The sequence below is a fragment of the Lissotriton helveticus genome, chromosome 10 (assembly GCF_964261635.1).
Source record: "Lissotriton helveticus chromosome 10, aLisHel1.1, whole genome shotgun sequence".
Taxonomy (NCBI): Eukaryota; Metazoa; Chordata; class Amphibia; order Caudata; family Salamandridae; genus Lissotriton; species Lissotriton helveticus.
This window is the reverse complement of record NC_136071.1, coordinates 656,619,649-656,646,354: the sequence shown is the minus strand read 5'-3', so window position 1 is coordinate 656,646,354 and position 26,706 is coordinate 656,619,649. Positions and strand designations below refer to the sequence as shown.

General features: G+C 46.0%; 1 protein-coding gene across 2 annotated transcripts in view; it reads left to right on the top strand.

Annotated features, from left to right (window-relative positions):
• Positions 1 to 26,706, top strand: part of LOC144784432 (multidrug resistance-associated protein 1-like) — a 1,651,426-nt gene that overhangs the window by 488,025 nt on the left and 1,136,695 nt on the right. For both annotated transcript variants that reach the window (XM_078663183.1, XM_078663184.1), the window contains exon 10: positions 21,665 to 21,826. In XM_078663183.1, the coding sequence (XP_078519309.1) occupies positions 21,665 to 21,826 (162 nt within the window). The remainder of the gene's footprint in view (positions 1 to 21,664; positions 21,827 to 26,706) is intronic.

Here is a 26,706-nt window from a genome sequence, read left to right as displayed (position 1 = left end):
TGTAAACAGTTTTTTATGGTTAATTTATTTTGCTAGAGCACTTTTAGAACTTAAGCCACCTTATTAACAATATGTAATTATTTTGACAGGAGACCTACATCTATTTATTAGAGGGTGAGGCAGCCATTATACTAAAGTGTACTTGAATGGATGTATCCGTGTCCAATGCTCTTTGAAGATCTTCTTTATTGACATTATGTATTGTGTGCAAGTAACAATTTTGTCATCCTGCTCGGACACCTTATTTCAATGACATTTGTTGCCTCGTAATAAACATCTGTTCTAGAGGATGTTCTGCTTCTGTTGCATTCAATTAAAAAAGCCAGTCCACCCTTTCCCACGCTGCCACCTGCCTCCAGACCTTCCTAGTGTGATGTTTTAGGCCCATCAATGGCCAGTCGGAGGCAGGATTCGCCATCACCTCCTCCACTGGCAATCCATGTTTTACCGGTGGGTTCTGCAGATCGTCTGAAGTGGCTACACCCCCCCCCCACCCCCCCCCCTCCTGCCATGCTCCCCTCCTATGGCCGAATGTCAGTGGATTATTTAGCTCTCCTCCGTGAGGATGTTGCAGCTCTCTTGGCCAAGGAGGCAATAGAGGGGCTCCCTATGCCTGAAGTAGAACATGGTTGTTATACCTGCGACATTCTGGTGCCCAAGAAGGAAAAAGGCCTTTGTCCTATCTTAGACTTCTGGACCCTCAATTTCTTCCTCCGGAAGGAGAAGTTCAAGATGCTAACTTTGGTACAGGTCCTTTTTGCACTCGACCCAGGGGACTGGATGGTCGCGTTGGACTTGCAGGGCGCTTATTTCTATATCCTCGTCCTGTCTGCCCACAGACTTTACTTACTGTTCATGGTGGGCTGCGAGCACTTTGTTTACCTTGCTCCCCTTTGACCTTACCAGTGCCCTTCGGGTGTCCACAAAGGTGATGGCGGTGGTTGTAGTTCATCTGCGCAGATAAGGGGTACCAGTATTCCCCTATCTCAACAACTGGCTGTTGAAGGAAAGCTCACCCCAGTATCTGGCCTCTAGACTACGGCAGACCTCTTGCAGTCGCTGGAGTCCACTATCAACGTGCCGAAGTCACACCGGACTCACTTTCAGACACTATCTTTCATCGGGGAAGTTCTGGACACAGTGCAGTTTCTGACCTATCCTCCAGAGCAGCAAGTCTGTGATTTTCGGGCTACGATACTGATGCTTCAGCCCCGGATTTCGGTGAGAATGACTGAGGCTGCTGGGCTTCATGGCCTCCGGCATCCTGCTGATGGATCATTCCAGGTGGCATATGCGGGCTTTGTAATGGGACCTGAAGTTCCATTGGGTGCAGCATCAGGGGAATCTTTCCAACTACTTCCAGATGTCAGAGGGAACTGCAACAACTGCAGTGGTGGCTTACAAACCAAGATTGGGGCTGAGGCAGATCCCTCTCCCTTCCCCAACCAGATCAAACAGTGGTGACTGATGCGTCGCTCCTGGGATGGGGCAGCCACCTGGGAGAGGTAGAGACCAGAGGCGTCTGGTCTCTGATAGAGTCCGGTCCCCATATCAACCTTATGAAGCTCCGGGCTACCAGACTGGCACTGAAGGCATTCCTTCCCTCTCTGAGGGAAAGTGGTGCAGGTGTTCACGGACAACAACACCGCTATGTGGTACTACAACAAACTGGGTGTGTTGGGGTTTTGGACCCTGTGTTAGGAGGCTCTTCGCTTCTGCACATGGCTGGAACATCAGAGCATAGCGTTGGTGGTACAAGTTCTGGTGGATTCTCTGAACGCCAGAGCAGACCAAGTCCGTCGTCGGTGCCTGGTCTATCACGAATGGCGTCTCGTGTAGGAGTTTTGAGTGCCCGTATTTGCCCAGGAAATCACACTTGGTGTTAAAAAGATGTCTATTGGGCATAGCTGCGTTGGGAGTGACCCTCCTTTATGTACTGAAGCAAGGCAACCCATTTGATTGTGTCATTTAGTACTTTGATGTTCCATATCAACACTGGAAACTAATGAAATTCCCTCACAGTATCAGCCCTCAGGGAAAACTAGTTTTTCTTCCAGTGAACCCTGTGTCATAATTGAATAGGAAAGGAATAAGCAAACTTCCACACTAAAACTCTCATCCTCACGTCTCAGACTTCCCTACCGTTTATTTCAAATCCCAGAAGAATGTTTCGCTCTTGGTCAAGTCTCTAGTCAGTGGCATCAACCTTTTGAAGCTGCTCACAATTCCCAAAACTAACATAACAATGAGTTATGCAAATATGAAGTTGGCATTTGAGCAATCTAGCAAATGGAGTGCCTTCAACTAATTCAAAAGATGTGCCATCGTAAGCCTCTGCAGACAAGTTAAGCAGTGAGCTTGACTCTGGCTCAGGCACGATTGAAGGGCATTTTTGAAGCAGCGTTTTTCTAACTATTAAGAGGTCCGATCTTGCAGCTAGTTGTACCATGACTGCTCTATTACTATCCAAAGTGGCAATGACAAGTCTGCAAGAAAGATGTACTGGAAGGTCAGTCTTTTCTCATGGTCACCAAAGAGGAATAGTGCGAGCTGTTTTCTCCCGCCCCCAGTTGTTGGTCTGAGGAGGTTTCCTGTGGAGATGTAATTATTTTTAGAACTGGAGAATATTCCTGTGATGCCTGTATGACTTATGTTTGATGGAGAGAGTATTTGAGATCTAGCTGTGAGCAGTGTTGTCTCCCGTTTATTTGTCTTTAATCTCATGTGCGTACCATCTTAGCTCTGAATTGGTACTGATGGTCCTGTGCCTTTTGCTGCTTCATTCCCAGGTTTGGTCTTCCTCCACCCAGTCCCAGGACTCTTCTGGTGTTTCACAGAAAATGGATTTCAGTGGGAAAAGGACCTAGAGTTTTGTCAGGTTGTGGAGCATTTAGCAAATGTTCATGGCTAACACATTTTACTCTACACCTTTACTCCTATCTTCCTTACCCTGGTAACCCTCCACTGACTCCTTGTTAAAGATCGCATTCTATTAAGATAAATGTGCCTGGTGGATAGAGTGGTATTCTCCCCTCAGCTCTTGGTTTACTTTGCACCAACCTAGGTGCCTCTTGAGATACAAGGAAAATTTCTCTTGAAAGTTCCTAGACCTGGTCTCTAATTTTTCTTTGGGCACACCTTTTGAGTAACCACAACTATGAAGTGGAACTCCCTGTCTTTGTGCCTTTGGCAGGAAGCAGATCGTTGTAAATGTAGGAAAGTGCCAAAGACAGTTTTTTACGTAACCTTACTAAACCACTTCTTTGGCTCTTGTGTTCTATAGCAGATTTCTTCAGTTTGTTTGGTTGCAGTTTTCCGCACTAATCTACCCCACCGAGGTGAAAATAGCATTTTATAAAACACCAAACTTCAAATGATTTCCTCAGTTGCTGAACGTCTCTTGTGTAGTCTACAAATATCATGATGTACCTGTGGGTGGGTTTGAAGTCGCTTTTCGCTACTCAACGCCTGCTCCTTTCAGTCTTTCGTGGGAAAGGAGGTCTTGCCAATCTTTGTTGACTGCCAGCACTCAAGTGTTATTTGTCACCTTCCACACCTCTTAAGTGGTGCAACAAGACTGAATCAATAATTGGTTTCAGGGTGTGTGCAGAGGTTTTAGTCCCTGTCTGCACATTTTGTTTTCTATCTAGGGCAAGTTATTATTTTTTTAATGCGCAGTTGCCATATTGGGAGGTCAATAGTTACTCTACACCCTGTGAGGCAACCCATTAGATGATATTTTCCTGTCTCCTTCATTCTTATCAGTGGAATTGCCAAAATCCGCTCCATGTGGCAGAAAACCGCTCGAAGATTGGGTGAAGAGCATGAGCCGCTGGCCTGGGCATGGCTCTGTTTGTCTGCTGCTTGCTTGGAGACTTCCTGTCACAGACGCCACTTGCAGCTTGAGCCTCAGACAGGCCTCTCCCCTCCCCAATAACCCAAATCTAGCCGCGACCTGAGATTAGACATGCAGCCAAGGGTTTACAGTATCTGAAGGTGAGAATGGCTTTCATGGATGATGTCTGTAGGTAAAGTTTTGTTGTCTTCCTACTGGTGGATGGTGACACTTCGGTCAGCAAGCAGTTTGATATGATTTCTAAACTTCACTAACTAGCTGTGGTGAAAAAGGAAAGAAAGAACTACTTTTGTGCTTGAAACTGAGTACCCTATGGTGGTTGGCAGTGTTAAACACAGCTGACGAGCCAAGCTAAGTAAGCATGGGCCACCATTAGGTTAGTGACTGGCTTGGTATTCAATTTGGTGTGGAAAAGAACAGTATCATAAAAGGGAAATGCCAGAGGTAACGATAATTTCTGATCCAGAAGCCCTTGCTTTATTTCGTGACCTATTCTTTTAGGAATTCAGTGCTTTTTGGGTATGGAAGCCAAGTCCACACAGATGATTGGCAACTGCATACTCCTTACTTCCACTCGAATAATTGGGCCCAGATTTATTATTTTTTGTTTAAATTTCTGTATTGGTTTTACGAATTTTCATGTATTACCACAGTTACAGACAACGGAAATTGCATATTTGCATCTCTCACAAGCAGTGCTTATCACAAATATCCCTTTAGACTGCAAGTTGCATAATCTGGAACCAAAGATAAGCAGGATACAGTGCTTATTATAGCAACATATGTCAACAAACATACCACTAGAATGTACACAACATTGCTGGTAATAACATATTGACATGTAGGGGGGAGAACAATATGATAGGGGTGAGGGGGTTGCATCTCACAGAGTTGGTATATTAAGTGCAGATGGTGTTGCTGCTTCAGTGTACAATATAGGTCCTGCCACATCGTTCGTCACTATCATTTTGTTAACCTATTCCTTATTGTCAATAACTTACCTACGTGTCCGGGGCTGCGTGCGCGCTGTCCATTAACTACACCTGTATTCATGCCTGTTGGGGGCAAGGGGGGCGGGGGGGGGGGGGGGGAGAATGGCTCTGGTTATTCTTGGGATCCCTTCACATGATAATTGGGCTCAGGTTTATAGCTTGAAGTTCAAGTATCCAGTTTATTAGATACTTATCCAGAGGGATATTTTCACATTCCAGAAGGTTCCACTTCAGTGGAACATGCCGATTTTGTGTACTGTGCAAGAAGACTGTAGAGACATTAGTTTTACCACATCAAATGGATCAGCCTACTTTCATCCTCTTTACCAAGATCCTGGTGGTCAAATAAGATGCAGATTCTCTCAGGGCCAAACGCATCATGCAGGTAGAACACGAACAAGCAGAGCTGGCACCATTGGTATCCAGATATGCATGCAAAAAAGCGTCTCTGCTTCCTTTTTGTCCTCTTGTACCCAACTGTGGTTATTTCGAACTGTAGGCCCTCACCCAAATGTGTTACAACTGGGGTCCTCCAGGGCTTTGTGCTGAGTTATTGTATGTTCAATTGCTACCTGGGCCCTTTGGTCTCACTATTTGAATCTTTCTGCATTTTATTAGGCACCTATGCCGATGATACCCAGGTGATTGTCCGACTAGATGGGTAATCGTCCAAGGATGCTGATTTCAGAAATTTCTTCCAGGAAGTGGCAAACTAGATGGATCTTAGCCCTCATCCCGAAATACAAACATAACTATGATTATAGGTGTTGGGTTTGGCACAGATGTGACCACCGATTGATGGCCTGAGATTCTGGTATGCATCAATAGAGAAGTATCTCTTGGAGGAATCCACAATCAAACCAGTCACACTCTGTTCTCTCATCAATCGAAAATTACTCACTGTCAGTCTTAAAAGGAACCAAAAGGCAATTAAATAAAATCTGTTTAATAAAGCATAAGGATTAAAAAACAATTGTACAATTAGTAACAGTCATATGGTTAAAAACACTCCTAGTAATATCATAGAAAATATTTAGCATACATATTGTTTAAAATCACAAATAAGAGAGAACATTCAAGACATACATATTTGTCATTAAAAACTTGTGAATTCGAAGGAATCAATAAGAGAGAGTGCCAAAATATCAGTTTATTCAATGTTCCTCAAATTTAACAAAACCAAAGGGGCGTCAACTTGTTTCGGTGGAAAAACAAAATAGGACTACCTTCGTCAGGATAACAATATAAATTCTCTCTGACTATGCAGTGTTCAAAAAAAACAAAACCTATATCAGACAGGGAATGGGAATTTGCCTAGCCCAGTAAAGGTAAGTTACAATTCTATTAAGGATACGGAGGCGAGGATTATGCTTGATCTCTCTTCGCTTTAATATTATAATACTTCATAGGAGCCAGAAAGATATTCAAACAAATCTTTAAAATGTTATATTTCAAGTCATTTTTATTGAAGAATACAAAAAGTACAAAAAATACAATAATAAACAAGAAGAGACCGGGAATAATACTCGGTTGAGTACAAAGGGTGCATACATAATGATAACCTGTCTGGATTACATATCGCGGGGTAAAATAACATGAAATATAGCAAATCATGATTTAACAAACACATTTGATATACGCTGAACAAATTATCCATATATGAAACAAAATTCTTAGCGCACCATTGTGATATAAGGTAAAATAGGAGAAAAGAGAGGAACGAGAAAAGCAAGAGGATAGGATAAGGAAGAGAAAGGAAACAGGAAAACTCCAACTCCCATCATCCAGAGAGAAACTCGAGAATATAGTCCTTCCACTGTGTCCTTTGCCAACAGCACATAGTCCCATGTTTGTGTCCCTCCTTCCTCTTTCTTTGCGCAAGTCACGCCAAATCATCACTGGTCCTGTTTTGAACCATTGTTTCCTGAAAAACAAAGACAACGTAAAGGTTGCAGGAAATTAACGTAGAATGCAACTCACAAATCTGACAAATTGCTGTACAAGAATTTAATGACGAAAAAGCTTGTCCAACATTACACGAAGGTCACATTGCAAAAATATGAATTGGTTACTTACTACCATACGGGTGGGTTCGAACTACCTGTGCCCCAGGAGGGATAATCCTCGCCTCCGTGTTCTTAATAGAATTGGAACTTACCTTTAGCGTGCTATGCAAATTCAGATTCTATATCGGGAACGGAGGCTTCAGATTATGCTCGTTTAAAGCTTACTCACCACTAACTGAGCCACTTCTAACGGTTTAAAGTAAAACCTGATGAATGTTGAGTCTGAGGACCAATCCGCTGCTCGCATTAAATGCTCTAGACGAGCCCCTAGCGCAAATGCCTTACAGGCCATTGCACTCCTGGCTGAATGGGCTCCAAATTGTTGTCAATTACCGCCTCCTGCATGACCCAACGCACCCACCTGGCTATAGTGGTGGAATAGACAGCCTTGTGCGGTGTCTTGAGAGCAATAAGGAGGAGTTGTTCGCCCGTAGGTCGCCGTTCTTGTTATTTCTTCATACGCCGTCAGGCAATCCACTACACACACAATTTTGGAGTGTCTTGAAAAGCCGGGTGCGAGACTTAGTACGTCGTCCTACTGTGAACATTACCCCATCCGGGGAAAAAGTCCCCGCCGAGATGTCCAATGCTCGGACTTCAGAAACTCACCTACAGGAGACTAGACATAGAAGCATTGCCAGCTTGGATGATAATTCCTTCAAAGAAAGATATCTATTTGGTTGCCAGGACAAAAGGAGGTTCAATACGAGATTGACGACCCATAGGACTGAATAGCTTGGTTCCGGAGGCAGAGAGAGTTCTATACCTTGCAGAAGTCTGCAGACAAACAGGTGTTCCCCTACCGGCGCTCCGTCTATCGGGGAATGTCCTGCCGAAATTGACGATCGTATCACATTTATTGAACGATACGCCAGCCCCTCTGAAGCTAAGTCTACCGAAAAATTCAACATTGGAACGACACCTCTGACCATGGGACCCAAACCCTGTCGAAGACACCAACGAACTCATGTCGTCCAGGCGGACTATAACATTTTGTGGTACTCTCTGCCCAAGCCTTTGACCAGAGGGTCTCAGCCGTCCTCGAAAGGTCTGGCAACGACCACCATTGCCTTAAAGTCTCCACACCATGAGCTGGAGTTGCCCCTGGGTGACCAGTAGATGTGGAGCTAGGTCTGGGTTGAGAAGCAGGCAAAGAAACAGGGGGTGTGGGATTGAAGAATCCCAAGAAAGTTCCAGTAGAACCGGAAACTTAACTTGCGATCTCCAACAAAGCGTTATGATCACTTCCGCCCCTTGTCTGCGAAGCTGGGCCGCCGCCTTTGTGATCATTGAAAAAGGAGGAAACGCGTAGCCCCTCTCTTTGCTCCTATCTTGAAGGAAGGGGTCTGTGGCCAGAGCCATTGGGTCCGGTCTCCAACTGAAGAACCAAGGAACCTGATGGTCCAGATGTGATGCAAAGAGGTCCAACGAAAAACCATAGTGCTTCCACCCACTGAAAGATCTTAGGGTCCAGTTTCCAGAGACTGGAGTCGTAATGATTTCTCGAGTGCCAATCTGATTGTTCCAGCCCGTAAGGTATTCTGCTGTGACCGAAATGTGGTGTGCCAAGCAAAAAACCCCAAAATCTTTCGCTAGGTTTGCTAAAGCCCAAGATGGGGGACCTCCCAACCGGTTGACGTATCGAACCGTGGAGATGTCCATTTTTAGAAGGACACAGGACTGCACCTTGTCCTTGGTCCAACATCGAAACGCAAAAGAGCCTCCCAGAAGTTCCAGGCAGTTGATATGAAGTCCTGCTCGTCCAATGACCAAATGCCTCTGGTGGAATAATCCCCGCTCAGAGCGCCCCAGCCTGACCTGCTGGCGTCGGACTCTATGATAAGGTCTGGAACCGAGCCGAAAATTGCCCTACCGTTCCATGCCTCCATATGGGACAACCACCATGCAACCTCTTCCCTGGCCTTTGCTGATAGGGGAACTGAATGGTCGTACGACAATCCTTTCCTCAGTTGATACGCCTTGAGGCGCTGGAGTGCTCGATAATGTAGGGGCCCAGGGAAGATTGTCTGAATAGACGAGGACAGAAGGCCCACCAGTCTGGCCAGTTACTGGAGGGAGGTGTGAGGTCTGAAAATCGTTTGACGTAATTCGTGATGAATCTTGGCCATTTTCCGAGACTGTAAGCTCCGACACGTGGAAGGAATCCACTACAAACACGAGAAACATCACTGTGTGAGAAGGTTTGAGAACAGATTTGTTCTTGTTGATGATGAACCCTAGTCTTTGGAAAAGGGAGATTGTCTGCCGGAGCTGTCTGGATAAGGTCCAAGGGCATTGCGCCATAGAATATCGTCCAAGTATACGATCATGTGACTGCTCTGAGCTCCAAGGAACTCCACCGCCGGATGAAGTACCTTGGTGAAACACTAAGGAGCTGAGGAGAGGCCGAATGGAAGGGCGGTGAACTCGTAAATAAGACTCCTCCAACAAAACTGCAGGAACCGCCGATGAGGAGGATGGATCGGAACCACCTGATAGGCATCCTTTAGATCCAACCTCACCATCCAGTCGGAAGGAAGGACGCACGGAGCAGATTGATTCCCTCTATCTTGAAATGGCAGTAAATCAACCACTCGAACTATGAGGTTGATAAGCGGGCGCCGTTCCTCATCGGGCTTGTCCACCCAAAATATGTTGCTGAGGAAACCATGAGAATGCAGAGTTGATCTGCAAATGGCCCCTTTGCGGAGCAGTGCGGAAACCTTCGTCAATCAACTGTGCCTCGAGGGAATTGAATAATATTGGCTGAGGAGGGACTTCCTGCTGAGGGTTCTCGTAAACTCTATATGAAAACCTTTGACGGTCTGTAAGACCCATGCATCTGAAGTAATGGTCGCCCAAGCATCCCGAAAGGCCGCTAATCGCCCCCGATGTGATCGTCTGCTGCTGGAAGAACACTTACGGCTGGTATTTCCTCTGCCGGTGGTCTTGAAACCTCCTCGGCCTCTGAAGCGTTGGCCTCGTGTTGGATAGAAATTGGTGTAATTTGCAGTGGAGTTATACTGTCCGCGACCATAGCCTTGTCCCCGTGGGGGATTCTGATTGAAACCACAGCCAGGCGAGCTGCTCCTGCCTCGGCCTGCCCCGTGGAAAACCCGTTGGTTAAAGACCCTTTTAATATTGTACTGGGCTTTGTCCAGTGAAGTAAATGTTTCAATGAATTTACCAAACTCTTAAACAAAAGGGTCATCGAAAAGACCCCCTTGGGCCACTGCTCCTGCCTCCGAGGAGGCCAAATCCCCAAGCTAAGGCAACCCGAGCCTCCTTTTCCAGGGGTGGGCGGCGATACCTTAGCCAGGAAAACGCATTTTAAACTCGCAAATGCATCTTTATCTACCCTTTCGGTACACTGCTTCTTGGATGGTGGGGGGCCCTTCCCAAACAGCTCAACCTGGGGCGCAGGAATTTCTGCATGCGCTTTCGCCAATTTTGCGCGTTAGACAATTCTATCTGAAAGTCGTTGCTCCATAGGGCCAACCACCTCATTCACCACCCTATAGATGGAGGAATCCACGGCCTCGCAGAAGTAGTCATCCCAAGGTAAGTACCCCATGACCTCCTCATAATACTCAGCTTGAGACTGCATTACTACAAAGGTGAGCACAAAAGCAACCAACAGAAAAGATAAAGATAATTTCCCTAGTAATAAAATATATATGTGTGCTTAGCACTATAAATAACAGGCTTGGGCAACTAAACCAAATTTCAGGCAGACCAGTGGACTGAGCAACTTTTGGGTAACCTTAAGGACCGCAAATAGGTTTGCACAAACCTTGCACGTGCTGACGCCCTTAGAAAAATCTGACCAGGCTGATGCCTCCCCTCGCGTTTTTAATGAGACACTCCTGCAACAGAGGAAAACGCTCTTAAGCGTGAATCACGAGCCGACCCGCTTTACGGACACCCGTCGTACAAACAACAAATCGCGGGAAATACAACCCGATTAACACAGGCGTCAAGGTGGAGGCAGTGGAGGGACAAGGTTCGTTGGTCTCCTCTTGCAGCACAGCTCCTCATCTGGGGAGGCGCTGTGCGAGACCGAGACGAGGGAGTCCCTCTGGCGGGCTGACAGCAGCACCGCAACCAGCAGGGCGCCGGCCGTGTAAGGAGCAGAGAACTTTCCCGCGGCCGTTAGAGGAATCTGTAAAGAATGCAATAATACAGAAAACAGGGGTAAAGCATTCAAACACTTCCCAATAAACTCTAGCCCTAAATCAGAGGAGGCAGTACAATTTCAGTAAAATAAACAAGTCAGAAGAGACTAGTCGACTTCTTTCTCTTTCTTTCTCTTTCTCTCTTTTTCTCTTTCTCTCTCTTTCTCTTTCTCTCTCTCTCTCTTTCTCTCTTTCGCTTTATCTCTCTCTCTCTTTATATTTCTCTTCTCTAATTCTCTCTCTCTCTTTCTCTCTTTCTCTCTTTCTCTCTCTTTCTCTCTTTCTCTCTCTTTCTCTCTCTTTCTCTCTCTTTCTCTCTCTTTATCTCTATCTCTATCTCTATCTCTCTCTCGCATGCTCTCTTGCGCTCTCGCTCTCTCTTGCTCTCTCGCTTTCTCTGTCTCTCGCTTTCTCTGTCTCTCGCTTTCTCTGTCTCTCGCTTTCTCTGTCTCTCGCTTTCTCTGTCTCTCGCTTTCTCTGTCTCTCGCTTTCTCTGTCTCTCGCTTTCTCTGTCTCTCGCTTTCTCTCTCTCTCGCTTTCTCTGTCTCTCGCTTTCTCTCTGTCTCTCGCTTTCTCTCTGTCTCTCGCTTTCTCTCTGTCTCTCGCTTTCTCTCTGTCTCTCGCTTTCTCTCTCTCGCTTTCTCTGTCTCTCGCTTTCTCTCTCTCTCGCTTTCTCTCTCTCGCTTTCTCTCTGTCTCTCTCGCTTTCTCTCTGTCTCTCTCGCTTTCTTGCTCTCGCTCTCTCTTGCGCTCTCGCTCGCTCTCTTGCTCTCGCGCTCTCGCTCTTGCGCTCGCTCTCTCTTGCTCTCGCTCGCTCTCTTGCTCTCGCTCGCTCTCTTGCTCTCGCTCGCTCTCTCTTGCTCTCGCTCGCTCTCTTTCTCTCGCTCGCTCTCTCGTGCTCTCGCTCGCTCTCTCTTGCTCTCGCTCGCTCTCTCTTGCTCTCTCTTGCTCTCTCTTGCTCTCTCTTGCTCTCGCTCGCTCTCTCTTGCTCTCGCTCGCTCTCTCTTGCTCTCGCTCGCTCTCTCTTGCTCTCGCTCGCTCGCTCTCTCTCGCTCGCGCTCTCTCGCTCGCGCTCTCTCGCTCGCGCTCTCTCGCTCGCGCTCTCTCGCTCGCTCTCTCTCGCTCTCTCTCGCTCTCGCTCGCTCGCTCTCTCTCTCTTGCTCTCGCTCGCTCTCTCTTGCTCGCTCTCTCTTGCTCTCGCTCGCTCTCTCTTGCTCTCGCTCGCTCTCTCTTGCTCTCGCTCGCTCTCTCTTGCTCTCGCTCGCTCTCTCTTGCTCTCGCTCGCTCGCTCTCTCTCGCTCGCGCTCTCTCGCTCGCTCTCTCTCGCTCTCTCTCGCTCGCTCTCGCTCGCTCTCTCTCGCTCGCTCGCTCGCTCGCTCTCGCTCTCTCTCGCTCTCTCTCGCTCTCTCTCGCTCTCTCTCGCTCTCTCTCGCTCTCTCGCTCTCTCGCTCTCTCTCTCGCTCTCTCTCTCGCTCTCTCTCTCGCTCTCTCTCTCGCTCTCTCTCTCGCTCTCTCTCTCGCTCTCTCTCTCGCTCTCTCTCGCTCTCTCTCTCGCTCTCTCTCTCGCTCTCTCTCTCGCTCTCTCTCTCGCTCTCTCTCTCTCTCGCTTTCTTTCTCGCTTTCTTGCTTTCTCTCTCTCGCTTTCTCTCTCTCGCTTTCTTTCTCGCTTTCTCGCTTTCTCGCTTTCTCTCTCTCGCTTTCTCTGTCTCTCTCGCTTGCTTTCTCGCTTTCTCGCTTTCTCTCTCTCGCTTTCTCTCTCGCTTTCTCGCTTTCTCTCTTTCTCGCTTTCTCGCTTTCTCTCTCTCGCTTTCTCGCTTTCTCTCTCTCGCTTTCTCTCTCTCGCTTTCTCGCTTTCTCTCTCTCGCTTTCTCGCTTTCTCTCTCTCGCTTTCTCGCTTTCTCTCTCTCGCTTTCTCGCTTTCTCTCTCTCGCTTTCTCGCTTTTTCATCCTGAAATTCAGAGATACACCATTGATAAATATAATTCAATCAACAAACGTATAACCATTCTAAAAAGGAGCTATATGTAACCTCAAATCCTGATTCCTCAACAGGACCCCACGTGGGCACATCAAACAAAAAGACTGGTGCTTTAAATGTAATCCCCTTGCAATGTAGGGGTCCATATTTAAAAGAGCAACTTGTCCGATTCTGGGAACCTTGCGCCCCTCCCTCGTCTTGAGTAGTGATTGACAAGGATATTTTATAGAACATTTCAAATCCATCTGTACTACAGTTTTCCACCTCCTATATATTAGGAAGATCCTCCTTTTATTCCATCTGCTTCTAGAAAGAACCTGCTTGAAACGCTTACCTTATCAGAATGGATTATTGTAATGCCTTATTAGGTGACCTACCAAAAGAAAAAAAAACTCGCCTACTGCTTGCAGCTACTTTAAAATGCAGCGTCTAGTGTGATTTTTGGTATTAAGGAAAAGTGTACTCATCTCCCAACACTTTTAAACACTCCGTTGGTTGCCAGTGCATAAGAAATGCTACTTCATGGCTCTGTATGTGTCACAAGACCGTTTAGAATTCAAGACTAGAAATCTATATGGCATTGGTTTTCTCCTGGTGCAAATTATTTTGTGACCTAAGATCGAAATCCTTATTGGTTGTCAAGAACTCTAAGTTTAGGAAATCTAGCCAAGTGAGCAGTTTCCTGGCATTCGTGATATTGAAGGCCTAGGTCTTTCTACCCTAGTTTCAGAGCATCCGCCATCCGTGCATGTAACATCGGTGGGTGAGGAGATTTCGAGGGATGATGCAGAGGGAAAATTATTTATTTAATTTTCCCTCTGCATCGGCCCTCAAACCCCCCCCCCCCATGCGCCCCCACAGCAGTTACCTGCACGGACCGCAGCTGTTTCAGAGTTAAGAATTGTGGGACAACTAACTGTCCTGAGAGGACCTTCTACCCTCTTTGCATTTCTCAGCAATTGTTTTTATCCAGACGGTACTGCAGATAATCCATTTCCTCAAGGCAAGCGTGATCATAATTTTCCCAGACTAGGCATGCCCATATTATAGTTGTAATACACTTCTGTGGTGTGACATCATGCCACAGGGAACTATCTGTCTCAGCTGGTATTGCTTTTCCCTGGCCCCTATAACCTTTCTTCTTGACTGGTACGGTAAAGGTATCTATAGCTTGGTAATGTCTGCCAATGGAGGCTATCTCTAATGAAAATGGAGTGTATCCAGAAAAGGAGGTTATACGTTTATACCAGAGATAATGTATTATAGGCCATTATTCATTTTCCCTCCTACTTGTTCTTTGCAGGCTCAAATTACGACTGGAATTTAGTTTAGAAAGCAAAGATTTAGCAGTATTTTATTTTAAGAGTTTTATATAGCGCTGGCTAGACCTGGAGGTATCCGAGCGCTTTACATGAGGTTCCACAAAATTACAAAATTACATCAGTTACAATTTACATCAGTTTCTAGACAAACATTACAAGAGCATGGAAGACGAGATAAGTGAAAGTGTAGAGGGCAAGGGGGTAAGGGTATAGGGGTAAAAGGGAGATAAGGCATAGAGACGAAGGAAAGACTGACAAAAGCCCGGCTAGGTAGGTAACGGTCCAGGGGGAAGTCCCAAAACCCATCTCCTCTATACAATCAAGTAGCTCCACCGGACATTGGCCAATTAGCTAGGTCTCAATGGGAAAACATTTAGAGAACATAGAGGACGAAATAAATGGAGCGTGGGGGGTAAAGGGGTAAAGGGGTAGGGTAAAGGAATAGGAGGGAGCATATGACAGAGACAAAGGAAAATCTGCCCAACGTCCAGCTGGGTAGGTGATGGCCGAGGGGGAAAGTCCACAGCCCATCTCCTCCTTAGCTACCAGGTAGCTCCACTGGGCGTCGGCCAGAAAACGAGGTCTCCACGGTCATTAGTCACAGACAAAAACATTTAAGGGGCATAGAAGACTAGGAAATGGAGAGAAGGAAGGGAAAGGGGTAGGGTACAAGGGGTAGGAGGGAGATACGAAAATCTGCCCAAGGTCCGGCTGGGTATGTGATGGCCGAGGGGGAAGTCCACAGCCCATCTACTCTATAGCTATCCAGTAGCTCCACCGGGCATCGGCCAAATGCTAGGTCTGCATGGAAAAACATTTCAAGAGCAAAGAAGATGAGATGAAAGGAACGTAGAGGGGAAGGGGGTTAGGGTAAAGAGGTGAGAGGGAGGTACGACAGAGAGACGAAGTAAAGACTGTCCAAAGTCCGGCTGGGTAGGTGCAGGTCGAGGGGGAAGTCCACAACTCATCTCCTCATGAAGGTAGCTTCACCGGGCATTGGCCAGATAGCTAGGTCTCCACGGTCGGAGGTAAGTTCAGCAGGTTCTACGTCTTGAGGGGGGATAGGTGAAGGTCAATTCGATGTCTTGTTTTTGTCCTAAAGTAATAGCATAACATGGTAGGGACCACTGTGTCAGCCATCTTGTGGTCGGGCAAGGGAATTTTGACCTTGATGGTATATTCGGCCAGTCCTCATTATTACATGGGACTAAACTAGGCACCAGCAAGTCCTCCAAGCTCCCATTGTGATCACTAGAGGCCACCCTCTGCTCACCCATTGCTCGCCGCCAACATCTTTGTCACTTGAGGTCTTTGAGATCTGGTGGCTTGTGTTAAAGAAATAACAGATACCCATTGTTTGGTGCTGCTTGCTCTTCATGTGTAAAAGCCAGTTTTCTGATTCTATGACTTTGATTTAGGGAGGCCAGGCAAGGGTCAATAAAACCTTTAGTTTGAAGGTAGGTGTTGGCTATCTAGAAGCTCAGGTAAACCTGTGGGTTCTTTTTTGAGGATTGACCAGGCCTAAATCACATAAGCCATGAGTCTTCGGATCGGGACCTTAAAAATTACATCTACCGAATCAATGAAGTCCACGCTCCTGCATTTGGACCACATTGACTGTATACAGCACTTTCATGTAGACCTTTCCCCATTCCTTCTGGCAGGGTTCCCTCCCTAGCTCCCTCTCCCAGGGTAGTTCCCTGGTAATTTGGATATTTTTCATTTCCTGTGACAGCAACTTATGTCTCAGCATTCAGTTTTGATGAGGGGTCAGAAACGTGTGACTTTGTTAGAGCGGAGGACCCAGTGTCTTATCTGCATGTACCCAACTTTTTCGCTCTTATTATGTTGTTCGTGCATGGAGAAAATGCCTATGATTGGTCTGAATTAAATGCCAAGTAACATACTACGTATCCTCTTGCACCTCTACTGCTTACAAATCTTGAACCTGCTGTCAAGGACGACGCTGAAGTCTCCACTCCCTAATTTTGGCATTTGCTGGGATACAAATGTAGTGAAATGTTCCCAATATTTATTCTGCAAGGGAAGGAGCATTCCTTCCATCAATACCGGGGGATCTCTCATGCACAGAGGATGGTGGGACTCTGGATTCAACACAAGAAGTAGAATGAAATAAAACATGTTAAGTGGTTACTATTACTCAACATCAAATTGTGTGTGATACCTCAAAACAATGAAAATCTTAACCGAACCAGTCAAAACCTTGCCCTGAAAAAAAATAATGTGCCTGACTTGCAGTAGAAAGGGTCCGAGCTAAAGGAGGATGTAGCGAGGAATTGGTTCTGCATGCTGCAGATACTCCCCGGTTGTTGGTTTTTACTCTTATGTAATGATTTGAGGAGGCTGTTTTTCCACAGTTTGATGGAATGTCTAGTCTTTGTAGTGGTTTCCTGTTGAGTTTAAGAATAAAGGGAGAAAAGCATTATAAAAGCCTCTTTCTTACAAGTACAGTATTTACAAAATTTCTTGTTCTGACTTGCAGAACATACTGTATTGTCAATGTGGTACACTCTTCTAGAGTACAATGAAACCGTTACAGTTGGGGAAAAAAATCATACTTAAAATGGATGTTTACGGGGGGAAAATCAGTGTTGCAATAGCTAATTCTTCACACATATTTACTCAACCTTTGAATCATCCCAGGTGCCAAACACCAGTAGAGGGTGCAGTCCCTGCCAACTGCAACCTTGTCCTGCTCTGTACCTGAGTACATTGTGACCTATGTAGGTGCCTTTCTCTCCATGCTGAGGTTAGGTTTTTTTTTTATGTCTATTGAATAGGAACAGGAACTCTGCTTCTCTCATTTGGTGGCTCTTTGAGTTATTCATTTTTTAAAAACATTATTTGGCAGCATAGGTAGGATGTTGCCTCCGAAGACTGTAAGCTTTAAACCATGTTGTATGTTTGTCAAGCAAAAATCAGTTATGCACGTGCAAGGTCTGTGGTGTCTGCATTCATGCAGTTAAATGTATCTTATGCATTCAAAGGTGATCATGGAGATAGACGCCAAGCTATACTTGGCAGAGACTACAGAGAAACAAAGCTTCTCTGGGTCCAGGTCACCCATATCAAATAGGTTGTAGTCCGAGGACAGGGGTTTGAAAAAAGCATAAAAAAACCATAACTCGACTCCTCTGCATCAAGAGGTTTCAGGCCACCTTGTTTTGTTGGCAGATCCATGCTCTAACTACAGCTTCGTCGTTCTCTGTTGATTGTGTTTGGTCCCTGGAAGAGATGCACCTGAGCTCCCCAGGCGTTCCTCTGATCTTCACAGGTTCAAATGGCTCCATGGCCGTCTTCATTGGTGTACCTGTGGCAGGCATTTGCTGGGCAGCTGAATGGCCCTCTTTACATACTTGTACCAATCTCTACTGCTTCAGGTCTCAGGCATGCAGTGACAGGTCGAGCCTTCGATTGACCTGTTACATGACTTCCTTGGCATACTGGTGCTGCTCAGTCATAACTCTGAGAAAAGTATTGCTTTCAGACTCGTTTTAAGGTGAAAAACCTGCTTAAAGATGTATTCAACAAAAGAAAGTTACTTTGATTTGATAACAATATGTTCGAGCCATATGGGCTGCAGATCACACACTAGTGCATAGATCGCCATCTGGTGGTGGGCCCGGATGATTACATTTTGTTGTCCTGGAAGAGTCTTCGTATGGTAGATAACTCCTCCTTTGGAGCATAGTACGCATGGGCATCGACTCTATCTTCAGATTGTTTTTTTCTGCCATCGTGCTTGGATGTGTTTGTCGCTTGGTCCCATTACCGATCTCCTTTCGATGCCCATTCCTTGATTTCTACAGCCGGTATCGTTTTTGATCGCGCTTTCCTTCATACTTGCGTCGAAAAATCCTGCACTTCTCGATTCTGGCGATCGTCTGGGCCATTGGGCCCAACTACACCAGTGGGCCCTAGGCTCATGGAAAGAATACCCTTCAAGAAGTGCCCCCAGTGTGGACACAAATTTTCCCACACTGATCTACATGAGGTGTGCAATCTGTGCTTGTCCCCACAGCACAAGAGCCGGGATTGCCAGGCCTGCGCTTCGTTCCAGTCCAAGAAAACTATCCGGGACCATCGAGCTCGAAGAGTCATGGCGCAGTCCTCTTCATCGACACCAGATCTCATCATAGACGAAACTCCAGTTGATCTAGAGTCCGAAGAACAACAGTAGGAAGACGTTGTCATTTCCGAAGTAGAGGATTCAGCTTCCGGAGCCGAAGAACAAGCAGACGATGACGATCCCATTCCAGCTGGTCAACAGGTCATGAGTACAAACATCGACCCTGCTCACACCCCCATACTGGGCCAGGCTTCGGTTCCACCTCCACCTTCTGGTCCAGGTGCACACTGACCTCAAACTTACGACACCCCACCTTCGAGCCCGGCAACGAAAAATACCAACAGCCAAGTCTGGAAAGATGGCTTTTTCGGCCATTCCGTTCTCCAGAACTTTCTGGTGTGATCTTGGTTCGCCGACCCACCACCGGGGTTGGTATTGCTGGGGTATCTATTCTAAGGTAAGGAATCCAACACTAACCTGTTTCTTTCAGATGCACAAGTTACTTACCTTCGATAATGATATATCTGTAAGAAACAGTAGTTAGTGTTAGATTCCTTACCGCCCCACCCATCCTCCCTGTTCTGCGAACCGATATCTAGGGTTAAGGACATCCCTTTCAGGGCCTTCGTTTCATGGCACTAGTGTTGGTTTCTGCGTTCCTGGCGAGGAAAGCTATGTACAGAACTGACGGCGAGCGAGGGCGGTGTCTAAGTACTCGGACTACGTCATCCCGGCGATCACGACGTCGACGACTGACACGGAGCCGCAGACTATGCCTACCGACGCGCAGGGGTACTGCTGACGAAAACTTTCCGGATCCAGTCTGACACCTGGGGATATTCTAAGGTAAGGAATCTAACACTAACTACTGTTTCTTACAGATATATCGTTACCGAAGGTAAGTAACTTGTGCTTCAGGGCCTGAACCCTGCTGCTTCATGGAGTACCAGTACCCTCTCGAGCGAAAATAAGTTACAGTACTCGGGGAGGGGGGGGGGCTACTGAGAAGTGCCGGTACTCCGTACTGGGGAGTACCGGCCCATTTAAAGCACTGCTCTCGCACCCTTTCTTCCGAAAGTGACGTCAGCCTTCGGTGTGGTGCAGTCCATTACACTTCTACAGTTTCTCCCCGTCTGTGTCCATCGAAGGAGGGAGAGGTTCTTCCATTGGACCTTAGCTGTGTCCTGCATGTCTGTAACGACGGGACTGAGGGGAAACTAGCTTGATGATCACTTACTCCGTTCACCTTGGCAGTCCAGACTACATCTTGCTGGGCGGTCCTTTGCGTCCAACTCTGCTGTGCTGCAATCACAGAAGCCTCACGAGGGGCTCATGCGGGCAGAGCAAAGGCTGCGCTCAAGCTCTGCTGAGGTCTTCCTCTTTTAAACATCTGTTGTGCCAATATGTAGGCTTTTGTTAGCACGTTTCGCTATCCCCTACTGCAGTGGTTCCCAAACTGTGTGCCGTGGCTCCCTGGGGAGCCATCAAACTTAGCCAGGGGAGCCACATACTAAGCACTTTAATGCATTTAATGTTGAAGGGTCTGTCAGCTTCAGTTCAACTAATTAGACTTAAATACATAATGTCGATGATTTGTAAGTGACATTCCTAAAGCCGTAAACGTAGTGCTTAATTGATGGCATGTCAAGGGAGATGACCTCCATATTTCACTATATTTGTACCAACACTCCCAAAGTAAGGAGAAGACGCCGGATTTATATTGTTAGACTCGTTAATAGTTTCATTTATTTCCAAATGCATTTTACACCAATGCAAGTTATCAGGAAAGTACAGTTGTCCTGTCTAATAAACACACGCAGTATTAAGTATTGACATTTGTACGTGAATCATAGGTATTCCAGTACACATTTCTTTCAGTACACACACTTTTCGAGAGAGGCCTGCTCTCTCCTTGAGCCAAGGGAAGTAAAACACCATATACAGCATAATGAAAACATTTGGAAGCACGAAAGAGGGACGTTTAAAAAAAATAAAAAATCTGAGGAATTTATTTTACTTGCATTGATTTGGAGGCAATTGTAGGGAGGAGCTGTATGTGGTTTAAAAAACCGTGAGACTCCCTCCTGAGACAGGTGTGTTGGCACAAATGACATGGGTAGAAATGGAAGTGCATGCAAATATTCTTCAACTGCAAAAAAACACTTTGACAATGGGACCTACATGCGTAGGGGTAGTGTACCCCTATGCATGTTGTCACTAGGAATATTTTATTAGAAGCACCGCCTTGGTAATACAAAACACTATGCATATATGTTTATAATACCACCATCCGCATCACCCCAATTATTTTCAGGGAGAAAATGCAAGTACTTCTGAGGCCGGGCTTACATCCCCCCCACCCTCCAAAAAAAGTAACAGTGGGGAGCCACAAGCAATGGCCAATGGGTCAAGGGAGCCGCGGGTCGAAAAAGTTTGGGAACCACTGCTCTACTGCCTTGATTCACATGTTTGCGGGGACTTTCTTTCCTGTTTCGGTACTGATACAGAAGATTAGGAATCTGCCTATAGTTGTGTCTATAACATGAATGTTTCTTACCTTTGGTAACGCTCAGTCTGCCGGATAATCAACCCCCACTGCCCTCCCGCACCCCTCCTGTGTAGTGGGCTTTCATGCATCAGTGTTCTTAGTATCGCGCGAAACTTACTCCCGAAGGAGTTTCTGGGCGCTGCTCTCTACAGGCAGAAGGACCTCTCTACAACAACCATGTTTTCCCAGTTATCGATAATAAAGTCCCAAGTTAGACTTTGCTCATTTTCAGTTGTCACTTCAGTTATGTCGGTTATGCTTCGGAGGTCGTGGAAAAAAGGAGGAGAAATGACTCCGGAGCACAGGGATGATTCATATTCTGCTCGATTTCGTCATGTGCGTTACAAAACTGAGTCACAGTATTGCCGATGGCGACACCTATTGTTGATTAGCGGTTTTAGAAACTTTTTTCAGATGCCGTCAGGTTCCCGAGAGAATTTAAAAGGTGAGCAATCTATTAGTAGGTACAGTATTAATCTAAAAAATGTCACGAAAGGAAAGAATATTTAAGCTGTACATATATTTTTTATGTAGAAAATGCTATGTTAAACTGCAACTTGTAAAAAATTACATTTGTATATGGTGGCATATTTTATTGTCCTCTTAGTGTCGTTCTTTTATGCATGGTTTCTGTTTAGGCGTTGGTCATTACAAACTCTGCACGGAAGACATCTACTGTCGGTGAGATTGTGAACTTGATGTCAGTGGATGCTCAGAGATTCATGGATTTAGCCACATACATAAATATGATTTGGTCTGCACCATTGCAAGTTATTTTGGCATTGTACTTACTTTGGCAGGTAAGAATGTTAAAATATTCCTGTTTTCGTATTTAAGAATACCCATACGTGTTTCAATAATGTATGTGTAGGTAGTAGCAAATGTGAACACTATATTTTGAACTTGCTCCTTAGCAGATCAGCTGATGCCATTGATGCAACTTCAACAAAGAGGTCTGTTGCAAGCGGATTCGCGAGACATACATTTCCTGGCCTGGACTTTATTTACAGCAATAACGAGATTGAAGTTTGCTGAACTGGCATTTATTGGGGCAATATTTAACTTTTACACCAATAGTAGACATTTTAGTTTGAGCTTATTTGACGCTGGGATTCATATTTGTAAACATTTGTTGTACTAGTAGCAACAGCACTTTTTTCTCTGACAAGGACAATTAATATTGAGTAGTCCATTTCGAAAAAAAAGGTGAAAGTTAGGGCATGCTCCATGTCACTCATAACTCTGGTTCCTCCCACAAACTAGACCAGCCTGTATTTCCAGTTATGTAGGCTGTATCCGAGTAGAAAAGATTGGGGAGGGTGAACCATTCATCCACGTTATGTCAGTTTCATTTTTAGCTAATAATGATAGCTGGGAGATAGGCTGGCAGTATTTTTTGGAACTGGTATTACGTACCTTAACTGCCATTAACTCATTTGTTATCTGTGAAATTACTCTGATTATATCGAAGACGAATTTCCAAACGCTAGAAAAAAACTGGAGTGTGCCAAACTAGGTGTATGAAGTCTGCCTATGTCTGCCTACACATGCGGTATCTTGGAATTTCCTCGGGGTTCATTTTATTTACCATGGCCAGAGTAATGTAGCCTTTTTAGAAACGTTAAATGTCTTGTCTTATGTCGTAAGTTCATGGATATTGTCTTAATTTGTGCGCAACAATAATGCAACGTTTATATATTATATTTCCAAGCCTATGGCTGCCTCCAGGGGAATTTTCTTATTGATGATCGAGGTAATACTATTACCAGTACATAGCTTATATAGTCTGGAAAAACAGGTGTTTTTGCTGCTTGACTCAATGTCGATTAGTGGTTTGAATTAAGAAGGTTGTAGTGGGGGGGGGGGGGGGAACCCTGGACTGTACTGCCTGTTCTGATAGAGACTTTTAACTACAGATACCTCACCTTTTAAATATTTCCCAGGCCTTTGACTGGAGCCAGAACATTTCAGCAATACCTTTCAGCACTGACTCCATTCTGCTTCGGAAATTATGTGAGGCCTATATAGGCTTCACTCCTGCACACTGACTGCAGTTAGTTTCTTTCTACGCCATCGGGCACAGATCCCAAGCTACCTTTCGTCTCTGAGACAATCCCTCAAAAACCAAATTCTGTGTGCAAGGGAAATGTTACTTCTCAAAATGACAGGTTGTAGGAGGCTGACTCTGTATATGGTGCTCACTTATGTAAGTGTAGCACCCTGCACTAATCCAGACAACCTTTATGGTGATTTTAGAGGTTTTAGACATCCTTCGAAAGCTCTCTAAGTGGTAGCTGTAGAGAGGAGCCTTCAGGCTTAGTCCAGAAGGAGCGTAAAGCAGCTTGTTTTACCAGTACTTTAATCTTATGGTAGAGGATAAGTGAATAAGAGCCACGCATTGTAGTTTTAAAAATATGTATTTATTATAAGCACTCAATAACTCATTGCAATATCTTCTAACCGGAGATATAACCACAGTACACACAATACTTTTTAAATAGAACACATACGTAGCATAAATAAATAGTGGTCTCCAGGAGAAGACCATACCATATACTAAAATAGTGGAATGCGAACCACAACCTAAGTCGAAAATAGACCCAGAAGATGTATAAGAGTCTGGGAACCAAGGAACCACCCAGGGTGAGTATCTAGGAACCCCACGGAGGTCGTGTACGGAGTGGGAACACAACAGAGTGCTCAAGGGAAGTCAATGGGTAAGTTGCGGTTGCTGTCTTAAAGAAAAATGACCCTTCCCAGCGGACACTGAAGATACCCCGTGGAAGATGGAAGATTGGAGAGCCACCCCACCCGTGGATAACCAGGATACCTGCACCAGGGAAGCCAGGTGCGAAGTGACGTCTGAAACTGCCGTAGACCACAATGGGGGACTAAAGAAAAGATGGCGCTGGAGAAGAAGGTGAAAGAGTCTGCGGAACCCAAAGGTGGATTCATAATGAGAGGTACCTGCAAGCAGAGGGGACAGAGTCTATGCCACTCCAGAGTGACCAGGAGGCACAGAAGACGAGTGCCCAACTATGTCGGGGAGGCAGAAGAGTTTACTGTGCCCTTCACGTTTCTGCTGTGCGGACCAGGAGACGCTGTAGAAGACCAGGAGCCATTCACGAGCTGTCCCACGTCAGATGTCAAGAGCTAGGTGATTGGAGTCTGGCAGGGGCACCAACAAGCCTTGGTAATGGTAAACAACGTAGTCGAAAAAGGTAGTGTCGGGACCAGCAAGGTCCAAGTGACTCGCCACAAACAGGTTAGTCAGAGCAGACCAGAGCAAGCAGGGTAGTCCGCTGGAGCCAAAGAAGACCCTCGAGAGGACCCAGGGACCGAAGGCATTGGAATCGCAAGAAGACCTCTAGCAGCTCACCAATGGATAAAGCCGATGGTGCACAGGATGTGGTGCAGGCACAGATCTTGGCTGCAGGAGATGCTTGAGGCTGGAGCTTCTTGGATGGATCTCTGGACGAGAGCGTTCACAAGCCTTGGCAACGGCAAGTTGATACTGTGCACAGGGGTACTGCTCCAGCGGTTCTGACGATTGATACTGGCTTCAAACTTGCTATGAAGACAGTGCAGGCCTCGAGGGAGTTGCAGAACCACCAACTGTGTTGCTGAACCTTTTGAAGTCAGTGGGAGCTCAGGAACAGCAGACTGGTCAACTTTGTTGCTGTGCCTGTAGATGCAGGGGAGTGAATTCTTCACTCCAAGGGAGATTCCTTCGGGTGTCTTGGAAGGGCATGGGCCTTGTGAGGAACCTGTATGGAGCACGGGCCCAAATGCTGCAGAAGACTGGCAGGACGACGAGACCAGGAGCAGCAGAAGTCTTCCCAGTTGCAGTCTAGTTTCCCAAAGTGAAGTCCAGAGAAGTCCAAAGTGCCCAGACAGTTGAAGTGGTTTCAGATCTTAATCTTGTCCCACGACAGATCTAGGGACCCACCAACAGGTAAGCCCTTAAGTACCTTAAGGAACCGGGTGGGGATGATTTAGGAGCACCTCCCACAGGCGGTGCCGAACAGTGGGGAGGATACTCCTATGTCCTTTGTCCAGTTTCGTAGGAGCCAACGGCTCCCTGAAATGCTGTTAACTATGGGCGTTTCCAACGTGGTGGCGCTCAGATCTGGAAGCACGAAAAATTACGCATTTAGCGGCTGTGTCGATCCACGGCACTTGCACAAGCTGAGGAGCTTGAGTATTAGTAGGTTCCAGAAGGGCAGGACCTTTGACGAAGTAAGTACTGGGGACCGGTCGCACATGGGACGGCGGCTCAAATGAAGGGAAGAAGGAGGGGGGATCCAAATGGAAATCCCCCGCTGGGGTTTTTACGACCTCCGTTTTACAACCTCTGTTTACTTGCAAACTTCTTTGCATACTTAACATCTGAAACAACAACTTTTGCCATTACGATAAAACCATTACAATCTTTGTCACCCAGAGAGAGTGACTACAAGGCCTCCCTCCTGCGCTCCCTTGAGAATCTTTTGCCCGAAGTTGTTGGGGTGAGTGCCATAAAAATCATCACACTATATCAGGGATGAGAGTAAATGTTTAAAATCGATGAATAGATTGAAAGACTATTGTGAATGAAATAATGCATGTTTGCACGAACCCATAGCACATGTGAAAGTCACAAAAATGCATATGGCATGGTAAACTTGAAATACTTATGATTCAATCACAACAGCAATACGCTTGGTTAAATAAAAGTTGGAATATTGGTTGAAATAACCTCCACCTTCACAATGATGGCTCCAGGGGGGTCTTTGTAAAGATGGTGATCCAATGTTAATCACACTGTATTTAATAATGAATGTATATATTATGTTGTCTTTTTCCTCTGAATAGGTAATTCCTCATCCAGACCAGTGGCAAGTATTAGGCTTATTCCATTTTTTAACACTTAGAAGTGCTCGAAACAAATAGTTTACATGCACTCACGTCTTTAGGGGAAGTAACCTAATTTTAACCTCCGCTCCCACTCCATAAGTAAAGATTTCTTTAGGAGTGGTTGATGAATTTTATCTTTAATAGTACGCCCCCATACACAATCTTTAAGTGCTTCCTGAAACACGGTTGAGCCCACCCCGACCTTTAGGAGTTGGGGTGAGCCCTATGATGAAGCATGTCACTATTAGAGTGAGTGAGGGCTAATAGAAAAGGATCTTTTTACCTTCCCACCTCTAACAAGGGGTTGGTTATACTTCTAATCCTCTCGATAACTTTGTTCTTGAGAGTATTACCAACACACACTTAGGAAACCCCCCCCCATCCCACTATTGGTCGCCTCTATGTTGCTATCCCCTAGATCTAGAGGAAGTAACAACTAAATCACGGAAAGGACATTCTTTTGGTGAAAAGTATGCAAGGAGGGCACCAAATGGGCCCTTCAAAGCAGTCTAGTGGCGCTGGCAAGCATCCCAGTCCTGTCTAGGAGGTGGTCGCACCTCCCTGCGACAGAAAACCGATTGTCCTGCCCCTGCTCAAACTTGACTCAGAAGCAGGAGGGCAGAACCGAGCCTCTGGTTGGCAGCAGCCATAGTTTGCTGTCCGGGTCTAGAAGACTGGTACCGGGAGCACTGAGGGCCTCCCGGAGGAGCTTTACAGTGCATGGAATCATATCTCCAAACGGTGTTGGAGTATGATTCCAACATGTTTGATACCAAACACGACC